This window comes from Crocodylus porosus, unplaced genomic scaffold, assembly GCF_001723895.1.
Source record: "Crocodylus porosus isolate Cpor-Errol unplaced genomic scaffold, CroPor_comp1, whole genome shotgun sequence".
NCBI classification, from domain to species: domain Eukaryota; kingdom Metazoa; phylum Chordata; order Crocodylia; family Crocodylidae; genus Crocodylus; species Crocodylus porosus.
In genome coordinates this window covers 12,638,278-12,651,659 of record NW_017728926.1, presented here as the reverse complement: position 1 = coordinate 12,651,659, position 13,382 = coordinate 12,638,278, and the positions used below count along the sequence as shown (strand labels likewise).

The following is a 13,382-nucleotide window of genomic DNA, read 5'->3' as shown; positions in this document are numbered from 1 at the left end:
GATGAAACAATGTCTTGGGTGTGACTATCCCACGTACATCATGGCCAATTGTGTCTAAATGGAAAGAAAGAAGAAAAAAGAATGAAAGAAGCTGTGAATTGCTGCAAAAATCTCTCTGGAAACTTGCCTAGTGAAAACTTTTCTCTCCAGTCCCTTTTCATACCCTCCCTCTTATTACCTTTGATGCATGGATATATCAATGGGGGTGGGTTCTGCTTCCAGAATTAACTTTGCATGGCACAAAGGAACCTCTAGCAATCTCTAGGGTTTATGCCATTTGGCCAAAGCCTAGGGAAATATTAATCAAAGAAGAATTAAAAGGTATAACTGGGATCAAACAACAAAATAAAGCTAAAGCCACTTCAGTGAGATGGAAAGATGAGCTGCTGGTGAATCATGTGAGCCACAGTTTGAAATAGAAGTGCTGGAGACAGCAGCTCCATGCTCTTGTTTGAAATCTGGATGGGATCTTTCCCCAGCTGGGCTGGAATTCTGCTTCCAAAGTTATTCCTCCTTTGTTCCACACACAGGGTGGGATGGCTGCTTTGGCTGCTCTTGTAGGGTGACCCTGAAGCTACCTGTATAGCATCCCAAGTGGTCCTCAGACATGTGAAAGCAGTGCCTGGACAGCCTGCACAGCTGGCTCTGATTACTGCTAGCGTATCCATCCAGCAAGGCACAGTGTCAGCACTTACTTGGAAATCAGCTTGCCACGACTGGGGCTCAGGGCTGATTTGGCACAGATCCTGCACGTGGGCTTTGCGGAGTGGATTCTTCCCCATGGCTGCACCAGGATCGCTGGCTGTTGGGACCTTCTTGAAAGGCTCGCGGTCGGCAATCTGGTTGGTGCTGTATGCCCTGCGCCGTGAGGATCTGGGGTCCACCCCTGCACAAAGGAAGAGACAGTCAGCTTCACTCCTGGAAGCCATACTAGCCAACACCAGACAGGCCTGGGGCACGACTTTCTTAGGGGGCAGAGAAACAGAAGCCTCATCTTCCAGAAAGCACAGTGAGAGCATCACCCGCCTGCTCTTGCCCTGACTCCATATGGGCCAGACCCTGGAGAACCCAGGAGTCCTGAGTCCCAGTCTAACCCTTCTCCTTTCTGCTGGGAATGAAGCAGGGCCCTCAATATCTGGACAGGGACACATAGTCCAGCCCCTCATTGTGAGGCAGAATGAGGGAGATACAGGCCAAACTCACACATCATCCAAGCCTGTGAAAGATCCACAAAGGGTCCAGGAAGCCTTTAGTGAAGCTGGTCTGGGCCAAGAGAGAGGGTTTTTTAAAAACTGCAATAATAATTACAGAGCTGAAATGTCAGGAGGGAAAACTGGAGGGAAGCCTGTTCTCAAGGGACTTCCCCCTTTGATTTCCAGACATATGTGGATAAAGCTTCCAACTAAGCCAGCTCTCCCAGCCCTGTGTGGTTTGTCATCACTCCTCCTGAGACCCCTGTCACTTCAGAGATACAGGTAAAGGGACTTCATCTGACAGCAGCAAATCAGCTGCCAAAGGCAAAGCTGCAGGCGCATCAGGGAGACGAATGTGCGACATGCTTAGGCTTCCCACACAGATGGACTAACCGGTATCAGGGTCTGACTCTCTCCCTGGCTCTCCCCCAACCATCAGGTGCTCAGGGGTACGGTCAGAAGGGAACCCCCACTCTGAGTCTTTGGCACAGCCCCAGCCATCTGCACCAGGTCCCTCCTCCTGGGAGTGAAAAAACACAGAGCTGCCTGACTCCTGGGAACGCAGCATGCTGTAGCGCCGCCTCTTGTCCTGGTGAAGAAAGAGACAGAGAGGGACAGGGTTGTGGGGGGCAGCATCTCAGCCAGCTGTGCCTGGAAAGTGCTGATGACAAGACTAGGACTGGCCTTCACAGGTGTTTAGAATTGGCTGCCTTTGCCTAGTGCAATTATCAAGGGCCTCTTCGCTCGCTCCAATATCTGAAAGCACCTTCTCCCCCAGCCTTGATGCCCACTGCTGCTCATTCCATCATCCTTTCCCTCCTCACCCCATTGTCCCTGAAGACTCACCCACCATTTCCCTCCACCACCCTGAGCCCGAGGCCACCACGACCCACTGGCTCTTCTGACAGTTTGCGATCCATTTGGGAAGGCAAGAAGAGTGAGAGCAGTGAGAACATGCAAACTTCCCCCAGTGCATGTGCACGCTCACACATGTACCTCCAACACATACTCCCACACACAGAGAGAGCACATTCACACACACACAGTACACATGTGGCTAGGAAAGGTTTGTGGTGTGTTACTTACAGATCTGGGGTTGGAGGTATACAGTGATGCGTCGCAGACAATGCCGTATCCAACCAGCCGGTCACCTGGGAAGAGGCAGCTGGCACTGACCGGGGAGATCAAGACCTCCGTGGTTTCAGGAAAGACCCACTCCACAGTGACATCACTCAGGACAGGCCCCATTGCTTTCTTCAGGGACTTTATCATCTGAGAGGAAGAAGCACAAAGCACAGGAGGATTGTGGAAGGGGACGTGCACTGTGAATGGATGTCTGGACACACTGTGAACGGGTTCAGTGAACACGCGTGTGCATGAATGCATGGGTGTGACAGTGTGGTAAGGACCTTGGGGTGAACCAACCAGTGTGTGTGAGCACGTAAGTGTGCTGCACAGGCTGCAGTTAAACCCGCAAACCCTGTGGGGTTTCAGAGAGCATGAAGCACAGCAATGTCCTGACTACCAGACCTTGCAGGAGGAAAGACCAGTGGAGCAGCTAGTCTGCTCTTCTGCCTGTGCCTTACATGTGACACTCTGGGGAAAAAAGGAAAAATCTGCCCTTAGCTGATGATGCAAACTGACTGGCAGAGAAACATCCACTCCTGTCTCCTCGGGGTGCTGAGACTTCAGAGTGAGATTGAAGTGGATGTTCCCCCAGTGTCACTTGAAGCTAAGTAACTTCTTCTCAACAACTCACTAACACCTGCCTCCAGATCCTTGCAGCTACTCTGAGCTGTGCCATCTGCTACTGTCCCCCTATACATCCATGTCCAGGGATGTGCACCGGGGACACCCAGGCACCATGGACAGTGAGCCCACCAGTGGGTAAATGTCAGGCTTCAATGCAAAGGCTTGGAGAGTGTCAGCAGACACCGTTCCCTGGGCAGACCAGTAATGCCCTGGTACCAGGATATCAGGCTGGGTCTGTGCTCCCCTGAGAGGGTAAGTCACATGCACAGAGGTGTGCACAACCACGGCACCACCCCTCTCCACTCTCACCAGGGACAGCCAGGGATAAAGAACTCCCTGGGGCTTTCCAGAGGGACAAGACAATTCTCTAGGGCAAGCCCAGAGCTGTCCCTGCTCTGAATCAACTGTCCCCAGGGACGCCGAGCTTTTCTCTTGGACATGTCCTTCAAACCAAGGCCAGCTGCCACCAAGCACTGGGCATGCTCCTCAGCCACTGCCAATTGGCGCAGCTCCATGGGCGTCAATTAGCCAGGCCCCTGGCAAGTGCCAAGCAATGGCTGGCATCAGTGGAGCTACACCAGTCACAGCAGCAGGAGGTCCAGTCCAGTATCAGTGACTATATCCTAGGCCAGTCTTTAGGGAAGCTCACTTTTTTTCCCCCCACAGACGATTGTTTTTCAGTGTTCAGAGAGGAGTTAAAAGCAGAATTATACATGGACACTTTTAAGCGCTCTGTATTGTTCAAGGTGTTATGGGAGGTTTGTAACATATAACCAGGCTGTGTTTTATGGGGCCATCAAATAATGTCTCAGCCTGCGGAAGGTCCCAAGCTGCAGAGCATGGGAGGCCTGTACTGCACTAATAGCTCCATAAAACACATCCTTTCTTGTCTTAGGCCTTAATTTATAATGGAGAGGCTTGTGCTCTCTGAAAATGCTCCCTGTGCTGTGGATCCCAATGGAGGGACTTCCAGGAAGTGAAGATCTCTTTAAAGGCACTTTGGACCCTCGAGATGCAAAAAAGGAATCTCAAATGTGTCAAAGTACATCAGGTGCTTAGTTCTTACTGGTTTCAATGAAACCTACTTAGATGCTTTTGAAAATCCTGCCCATTGCTGATCTGCAGCTTAGGCATCCAAATACCTTTGAAAAACCTGGCCCTCGCTCCCTACCTGTACACAGACATCACTAAGCCCCGGTGTGCCAATTACAGTACCAGCTGACGGCTGTTTGTCACTAATCATCAGGCCCACTCCTGACAGCCCCAGGTCTCAAACCTGCTAGAGGCCAGGGGCAATCCTGAGTGTGGAACAGAGCTGTCCACTGCCCAGGCTGTAGGACCAAGCTAGGGCCATGCAGCAATGGTACAATGGAACTGGAGGAATTTTATGCCCCACCCCACACTGCCGCCTACCACACATGTGGCATGCCAGCAGTCACGGTGGCTAGGACGAGGCATAAAAGTCTCCCAATCCCAATCTACTACTGTTTTAACGTTTCTGAGTTCCATGGCAGAAGGGCCAGATTCACCGAATGGGGCTGCAGCAGAAGAGGAAGTGCAGCTGATACACAGTAGTCCATAAGAACCAGCTTGGGATATAAATGCTATAAAACGAAGAGGACCAGAGGGCCTCAAACCCAACCAGTAACCTTTTGAGCCCAAGCCTCCAATGTCCCTCTGTTGGTTAGTGGAGAGAGTATAACCAGAACCTGCAGGGATATTTATGACAGTGAATAATGAAACTCGCTATGCGCTTATGATAGAGTGAAAATGATGAATGCAGGGAGCTCTGGTATTTATGACATTGGCAGTGCAGGAGCCAGACATGAAACCTTAAACGCCTGCCTCCAGATTGGTTCAACAGGCACAATGATTGCACTGTTTATTCCTCTTCCTCCTACCCTGTGAACTCCCAGGCTGCCAGACTAAGCTGAGCAGGGGTGAGCTGGACTTCAGAATTAATGAGCTGCCCTCATGCTGGTTCCTCTTCCTTGGGCTCTGCCTAGTGCGGTAGCTGTGTTTGAAGCAAGCTGCCTTATTGTGGCTATCACTTGCAGGCATCCAGACATGCAGAGGGTAAATGCAGTCTCTGTCACCAGCCCGTCAGAGATAGAAATGCTTTCTCATTTTCCTCCACTCACCCACATGCTGTGGCTACGTGGGAGGTGCAGAGGCAGTTCCAGAGCAAAGAATTACATGGAAACCAGCTTGTGCCCAATGCCCTTGCCCCCACCCCATCAGAGCCAGATGAGAGCATCATTAAAGTGACATGAGGCTGCTCTTCCAGGCACATGCCTGCAGGAGAGGAGGGATGAGGGGGTAGGTCCAGCCACTCTGTGCTGGGGTAGCCAGGGTTATTCCAGAGGCTATGCCAACAGAATACAAATAGCTCCTGTAATCCATGCTGGGGCCTCAGAAATGCCACACTTATGAACAATTAACCTCATGGTAAAAGGAGAGGTGCTCTACCACATGGAAGTCACTCTGTAGTAACTGCCCATGTGCACGCTCTGAGCCTGGGGTATGTGGAAGCCAGGCTGTGATAACTTACCCTGCTAGTAGTAGGGTAAGCATAGTGCTGAGGACTACACTTCCACACCTAAGCTTTCATGTGCCACAGGATAACGGCACATGTGCAGGCCATTCCCATGAAGCTGCAGACACCTCTGCAGCAGTACTTTGTTGCCACAGACCCTGACTTCTGGGGCAGCTGCTTGGGCCTGCAAAACCCACAGCCACCTCTCTGCCCCTGCAGTGGGACCTTGGGTCAAGTCAGGCCCCTTCCTCCCAAGACACAATCCCCTGCTGGGAAGGCAAAACAGCATGCCAGACCTCAGCCCATTAGATAACCCATCTTGGGCCCGGGGTGAGGGCAGTGCACCATAGCACTGTGGCACTGCGATACGCAGTGTTGTATCCTCAGCAGCGTTGTGTGCAGGTTGGCCCCCTGAGACCAGGCAGACATTCTCAATTCACTGCAGGGATCTGCAGCCCCCACAGAACCTCTGCCAAGTCCAGCAAGGACATCAGCATGCAAGGAAGCATCTTCTAAGAGGAATCTCAGGGAGCATGTTCCTGTGCATGGGCCAGCTCCCCAGGAGGAGTCTAAACCTCACATCTGAAAGCTCCAGTACAAAGCCTGGGAGCCTGGAGTAATTTCTCCTTCAGATTCACCATCCAAACTTCCTCTTTAGCTAAAAATAATCCCTCCAGCATTGGAAATCAATCACCCCTCTGCCTTCTGCCCCTGCTGTTCTAGGCTCACCCATTACAGACTCAGGATGGATGGTTGGGGCTGGACTGCAAAGTGCCCTGCTCCTGGTGAAGGAGAATAAATCATAGACCTCCCCCGTGGCAGCCTTGTTGCCAGCTTTCCCATGGACTCTGAACTTCCCTTAGAGCTGTGGCTCCACCCCAATCCCAAAGCCAAGAGTCAGCAGAGGAGGAAGCAAGCCCTCTGTCCCACTGCAAACCATCTCCTCTCACTGCTGCTGTGTGATCAGGCCTGTGACCTCTTAGAATCTGAGGCTGCATCTTCTTCATGTTCTGCATATCCCAGTAGTGTCTAGGGCAGTGAGTACTGCAGCATGCCTGTGTCCTCAGCAGAAGCTGACAGACAAATGCATGGGAGAGCACAAGGAAACAATGAGACTGTTGGCCCCACAGTAGCTGGCAGGATCAGGGCAGCAGCTGCTGAGGATGCAGAGCTCTGCCCATGACTTCCTCTTCATAGTTTCTAGGGTCGGAAGGGACCTGAGTAGATCATCTAGTCCGACCCCCTGCCATGGCAGGAAAGAGTACTGGGGTCAAACAACCCCAGCAAGGTGTACATCCAACCTCCTCTTAAAGACCCAACCATGCATCATTACAGGACTTGGGGGAAGGGCTCAGTGTGTGTTCAAACCTATGGAGGTAAAGCGCACCTGAAAACAGGTCCTGACCTGGCTGGCTCCCTGCACAAAGCCTGCTGGATGACTCCAGACTTTGCCCTTGTGCTCAGCAGTGAGCATGTCAAATCAGTGTCTAATTCATCCACCTTCATCCCTATTGTTTATGCTGATCCCTCTGCAGGAAGGATCCCCCTTGGACCACTCCTCCATCCTGTTACAGTGCCAAGAAGCTGCCAGATGCAGTGGCACTGCCTCAGGTCTGCAGGGGAGGCTGCCCCATTCTCTCCCTCTCCTCCACATCAGACAGAGGCACTGAGGGAAGGGAAAGGATTGTGAGGAGCACTACCTTGGGCTGCAGCCTCTCTCCTTCTGCCAAGAACTCTGCACTCCCCTTGGATACAGCAGCCAGCCCGTGCACCAGCCTCCTGCAGGCACTCTGCCCGATGCCAAAGCTGTAGCACCTGTGAAAGGACAAGAACACAGGACACAATCAAGGAGAAAGGCCCAGGGATATGGTCTGTCCCTGCCTTGACTCTGGGCAGGGAAAATAGCCTGGGATTCAAAGCTCAGGGTCCCCTGCTGGACATCACTGGGAGGTAGTCTCTGAGAATCAGCTGCTCATTAAGGCACCTGATGTTGGGCAGCCAGCTAGAACTGCCTGGCCTTGCCTGTTCAGCCCTGGCAATGCAAAGGGGGATGAGATCATTAGGAAGCCGGGAGTGCCCTGCTGGTCCCTTGAAAGAGCCTCCAGAACCCAGGGGTGCTCCTGACAGGGACCCTACACCCTACTTCCCCCTCCTAACTGGTCACTGCATCAGCTCACTCCCTCTGTCCACACACAGGCTGCTTCTGTGCCAGGTCAGCTGTTTCCCCACTGAGCCTGCAGTCAATACCATTAAAGACCTGGTAATTATCTTTGCTCAGAATTAAAACAAATGTTTTCTCAAGGAAAGAGAAGCCAGGGGACAGTGTTGCTTTCCTGACCTTCCCTACCCTTTTGCTAAGTGACTTGGGTTTCTTTTTTCTATATCTGGTGGCACCAGCCATTGGTTGAGAGCTGACACCAGGGCTACGAAGGGAACAGCAGGGAGTCTGAAGGTTTTCTGCAGCCAAGGACTTGTGCAGGGATGGCAGGCAGTTTCACTAGCTAGAAAAGGGCAGGGAATCCAACTGTGTCCTGAAAGGGAATAGCTGTTTTTCCTGGGCATTAAACAGCTGCTTCTTTCCTGTGCAATTCCAGAATACTTATTACATGCAGCCCTGCACTGGGCCAAGCTGGCAACAGAACCAGATGCATTGAGAAAAAACTGCAAGAAATACTCTTCATGTGTCATTTCTGCATAGAGGAAGCATCAGAGAGGAGCTTGGCCCCGTTTTCCTAGCTCAGATCATTTGAATGAACTTCCAGAAAAGCATCTGAACTCCTGGGCTCCAGTCCAAGCTCTGGAAAATCTCCCACTGTTTCCACCACATATCCTTCTGCTTTCCTGTCCCTGTCTGGGACGGCCATGAAACCTGAGGTAGGAGCCTCCTGCACTCAGTGGGTCCCACAGCACACTTGGTCCTTTGCCTGTGGATCTGAAAGGTATCCATACCTGGTGGAGGCAGAGTGGTTCCTCAACAGCTCAATGACCTTCCCTGTGTTGCTGACAGCTCCATCGGTCAGCAGGAAGAGCAGACGAGGGTGTCCCCTATGGATGGGCTGTCGGATAGCCCACTTCAAAGGGGATAAGACGTTGGTGCCACCCATATCCGCCCGGATCTTCTTGATGCTCTCACAGGCAATAGCCAAGCTCTCCTAAAGAAAAAGGACACATGCGTGTGAGCCACACTAGCAAGGATCATGGCTGAGATGGCGCTTCCCTCTCCCACCCATTTTATCTGAGCTGGGAAACAGAGGCATGAACAGGTCCTGACCAAGATCATACAATGGGTCAGTGGCATAGCTTGAAACCAGTCCTGTTTTCAGTGTCTGTTGTGAGGCAGGATGAACCCCTCACCCCACAACTTTGCTGCACACTTGGTTGCAAGAGGATATGGATTGAACTCCAGAAGGGCTCAGGGCTTGTGTTAACAGGAATGTTCATTCAGATTATTATGGGATGTGAATTTTAAATGAACTGGCTAATCCCAAATAGCTCCATGCAAGAGCTCTCTTAGTCTGGAATGAAGAAACTCTTAGTAAGAGAGTCCACATGAGGGGAAATTCCTTGCTGCCAGGTAAAGGGCCATCCAAGCTACAATGCCCTGAGTGCCAGCACATTCAGAAAAGGCTTGCACCCACCTCACAGTAAGTTTGACTGGAAGGAAATAACGTCTTAAATGTTGACCCAAAGCCAATGATGTTGAAGAGACACGCTGGCACCAGGCTCTTGAGAATGACCAGCAGGGCGTCCTGTGAGGGCAGAAAGTAAGCAGTTGTCAGACATGCCAGAGGCCTGAAATGTGACCAGTCACCTGAACTGCATCAGCAAGTGCTCTGCTCTGCCCCTCCTATGTGAATGCACTTCAGTACCACAGCCCCGCCACATAGCTTCTCATTCACACACTGAAAACTACATCTAATTTCTGAAAACTACATCTAATTGCTCTTCCACCAAAAGCTCCTTTAAGGGAGCAGATAGAGAGGGGTCATCAAGATCTTAACATGTAAGATGTTGGGGGGGGACAGTCTTTAACTAATGTTTTTCTTGCTCATACCCACCTTGCTTCTCCCAGCAGTGTCCTCTTCTTTATCCTTTCCCTTCCCTACCCTTCGTATTCTAACCACTGCTTTCTCATAGAAATCATAGAGAAGTAGGACTGGAAAGGACCTCTGAAGGTCATCTAGTCGAACCCCTGCCTGAGGCATGATTATCCCTATCGAAACCATCCCATGCAAACCATAATCTAACTCTTAGTAAAACTACAGTCAACTCTGATACAATAATAGACATAACATCCTAATACACCACACGTAAAGGAGGGGGACCATGAAGGCAATGTCCTGCTTATATCAAAGGCTGTTAATATACTGCTCAAGAGATCCCAGATAGAGAGCCATGACCCACAGAGGAAGGCAACAACCCTCACTGTCCATACCATTCAGTGTAGAAGCTCTTTTTCTGGCAGTCCCTTGATAGCATCTGATGACAAAAGCTGTTGCTTACAAAAACTTACCATCTCTGATTTAGTCTAAAAGGTGCAAATCTACTCTGCCTTCTGCTGGACTTCAGAGTAACGAGGCTAACTACCTCACTCTTTAGAGAACTTAACACTGGGAATGTTTTCCTGAACTTAAAAGCAATGAGCGCAGTTGGACTGGATAGCAATCTTCTTCCTGGGGCTTGCAAACTAACATGGTAGCAGCAGGCTAAAGCAGAGAACCAGAGGGTGAAACTGTCCTGCCCATTTTCATTGCCCAAACTGCATGAAAACAAAAACTGAAAAAAGGAACAGGAGGAGCATCTATGTGGTTTATTTTTTTCAAACTGCTTTGTTTGAATGATGCGAGGTGAAATGACTAGCACAGGTGACACGGATTTATAGCCTGAGGTGGTCTCTTGAATACTCCAGTCTGCACTAGTTCATCTCTGCTTTTTTCATTACAGAACAAAGATGTCATTTCTGGTGCATGCTATCAGATAGCGATGGAATATTCCAGGACAGAGAGAGCAGCTTGTTTTGGTAGCAAACAACAGAGTGAATATGAAGCTCCTAAGCTTGCTGCAGCAGCACAAGCAATTAGCATTGCAAAGAAGACAGTTGAAAGCAAAGCATGGGTCAGTGATTTGTTTTTGTGCTGGATGTTCACATGCTGATGAGGGCAGACTTCTGCCAATTTGCCTAGGGCAGCAGAAACCCTAGAGCCAACCTACAGAGAAAAGCTGCCAAGGTCAGACAAAGTGAGAGCAGCCTCCTTGCTTCGTCACTGAGAGCAGCAGGGACTTGGTGACCTAAAAGGCCAGGAGGCTGAAAACTTCCCACAGCGGGCTGAAGGTAATCATCCTGGAACTGCCCAGTCAGAATCTGGTCTCAAGACTGGTGCTAAACATGTGTGTACCCAGTGCTTGATCCAAAGCCTGGGGCTGTCAACGCAGAAAACTCCACTAGGCTGTGCAGCGAGTTCATAAAGCCTCATGGGAGTTTTATTGACTGCAAATGGGCAGCACCTCTCCAGCTGTGCAGCCACCCCCTCTCCAGCAGTGCAGCCACCCCAAACACCTTCGCACAAAGGGTGCATGAAGTCTGCCAGGCAGCCAGGGCTGGAACTCCCCCTGACGTCAGCGGAGGTTTTATACCCAGTGAAGCATTGTTCCGCTTACGGTGGGCCAGAAACAGTCATGTGACAAATCAGTACACTTGTACTGACATCTTAGAAGATCTGAAGCAAGGTTAGCCAACCATAGATTATATGTAAATGAATGCACTTTGACTGGCTGCAGATGGGTTCGGGCAAAATTCATTATCTCTGAGCCAATGAGGTACCAACATGTGCTAATTGCTGCTTCCTGAAAATGGCAGTGAAGATGAGGGCTCTTTTTTCTAAGGACCTTGAACCCCGTTCCCCTTTTTAATAGTAGTCTTAAAACCAGATTTCTGGACATTGTTAATAAAGCAATTCCCAATGCATGTTTCCAACACCGACTGAGCGTTTCAGCGAGTGGAAAGATTTATTGCCCCTTGAGGCAAATATTGATCTCCCTGCTGCTGCACTCAATATTTATCTCGCAGCTCAATAAAACCGAGATGTAAACCTCAAGAGAAGTCAATACCTACTTATTATTTCCATCTTTGCCAATGTATATGCTTGATATAGACACACTGCAGGCCCCCGTCCCTTCAAGCAGACATCGGCATTTGCAAAGAGTGTGTTGGGAGAGTTCACTGTGGCAGCTGCAGGAAATTAAAAGCGTGGAGCTTGCCTCCTCAATATTTTCATCTTAGCTTCTCTTCTTTCCACAGATGACTCTCTCCACTTCGTTCCACACACACACAGAATAGGCATTGAATTATCCACTATCTAGATGGGCTGATCTCCCCAGAGCCCTGACGTCATACCACCCTGGCTATGACTGCAGCTGGGATTTTTATTCTGTGCAGCTCCCCTCTCTCTTTCAACCCATCCATGTTCATTCCATGCAATGTCTAAAACCCAGATGATGTCTATGCAAATATTACTCAAGCAAGTGCAATCCATTCAAGATGCATTACAGGGCAGCAGCCGCAGTAAATGAGAGTGCTTTGCGAAGTGACACACGGGAAGAAAAGAGGAGAGGAGAGTGTTTTCTCTCTGGATGGGGTTCACTCAAAGGTGGGCGGTAGGAAGGGACAGAGCGGGCATCTCCAATAACCTTTCATGCCGTACTAGTTGAGAATAAAACTCCTCCTTGATCTTCTGGGTGCCTCCTTTCAGCACCACAGACAGCTCCCTCTGGGCCACTTGCATTCAGTTCAGCACCCAGCTACTTCTGGCCGCAATTTTCAGAGGTTGAAGGGATCTAGGCGCCCAAATCTGATACGCCTAATGCCCTTGGTCCCTTTAAATATCTGAACCATAAAGAATAAAGGGTTCAGATTAATTTGTGGGGTGGGCTGCAAATCCAGCACAAGTTAGCTAGAAAATGATTTGGTCATTTGCACTCTTTGGCCCCCCGGGGTTGTAACATGCACTGTGTCAGCGTGAGGTGAGTTTTGAGGTCCCCTGTGCAAAACATGGTGAAGTTTGATCTTTCTGGGCTTTGCAAGAGCTAAAGAAACCTAAGCTACACATTAATGAATGTCAAGCACCACCCCGAAATCATTATTCCTTAATATCTGCCTCATACGCAGCACCTTTCATCTGTAGCTCTCCACATCTTTACAAAGCTAGGTTTCAATAGTCCTATTTTCCTGTTGGGGGAACTAAGGCAGGGGGTGAATCAGCTGCAGTGCTGGGTATAGATCCTTTCACAAGTCCCAGGGCAGTCTCTTCATGGTGCCTCTTTTCTTCCCTACAGTCCCAACAGTAGTTCAACTGTATCAAAGCAAGCACTTTGTGTCAGTGATTAAACCCTGTGCGTGGGGCCAGGCACTCATTCTTACTGAAGACTTCATTGCTAGGTCTGTTAATAGCTGCTTTGGCCCAAGAGTTGAATTCCCCCTGGGTCAAGAGTGGGACAAAATATATGTGGGAGTCTACACATAGACACACACAAATATACACATAGGCAAGTTCACAGGTAATCATGAGGCTTAAAATGTACACAGGCATCCCAAGAGGGTTATGATATAATGCCATATCTCTAAAGGGTATGAGGATACCTGGAGACAGCCCTGAAGCTATTTGCTCACATTCCAAGGATTGTAAGGATACGGCATTAACTCCCCCTGAGATGAAACCAAAGCATTTTGAGACACCAGAGAGATCCTGACTTGAGCACATTTATCCTTATTCAGAGCTTGCCTGAAGGAGATCATAAGCTTTTTAGAAGAAAAACATGGTTCTGTTGGCTCAGAAGAGCCCCCCCCTCTGCCTCATTTGCGTATGTGGAAGATTTTGTTTGCCTGAGAAACTGAAAAGGGAAAA

General features: G+C 49.8%; 1 protein-coding gene across 4 annotated transcripts in view; it reads right to left on the bottom strand.

Moving 5' to 3' along the window:
- VWA5B1 (von Willebrand factor A domain containing 5B1) overlaps positions 1-13,382 on the bottom strand; it is a 66,497-nt gene that overhangs the window by 22,250 nt on the left and 30,865 nt on the right. For all 4 annotated transcript variants that reach the window (XM_019541514.1, XM_019541515.1, XM_019541512.1 and 1 more), the window contains 6 exons: positions 9,120-9,230; positions 8,431-8,633; positions 7,182-7,296; positions 2,280-2,465; positions 1,587-1,782; positions 696-886 (listed from right to left, as the gene is read on the bottom strand). In XM_019541514.1, coding sequence (XP_019397059.1) covers positions 696-886; positions 1,587-1,782; positions 2,280-2,465; positions 7,182-7,296; positions 8,431-8,633; positions 9,120-9,230 — 1,002 coding nt within the window. The remainder of the gene's footprint in view (positions 1-695; positions 887-1,586; positions 1,783-2,279; positions 2,466-7,181; positions 7,297-8,430; positions 8,634-9,119; positions 9,231-13,382) is intronic.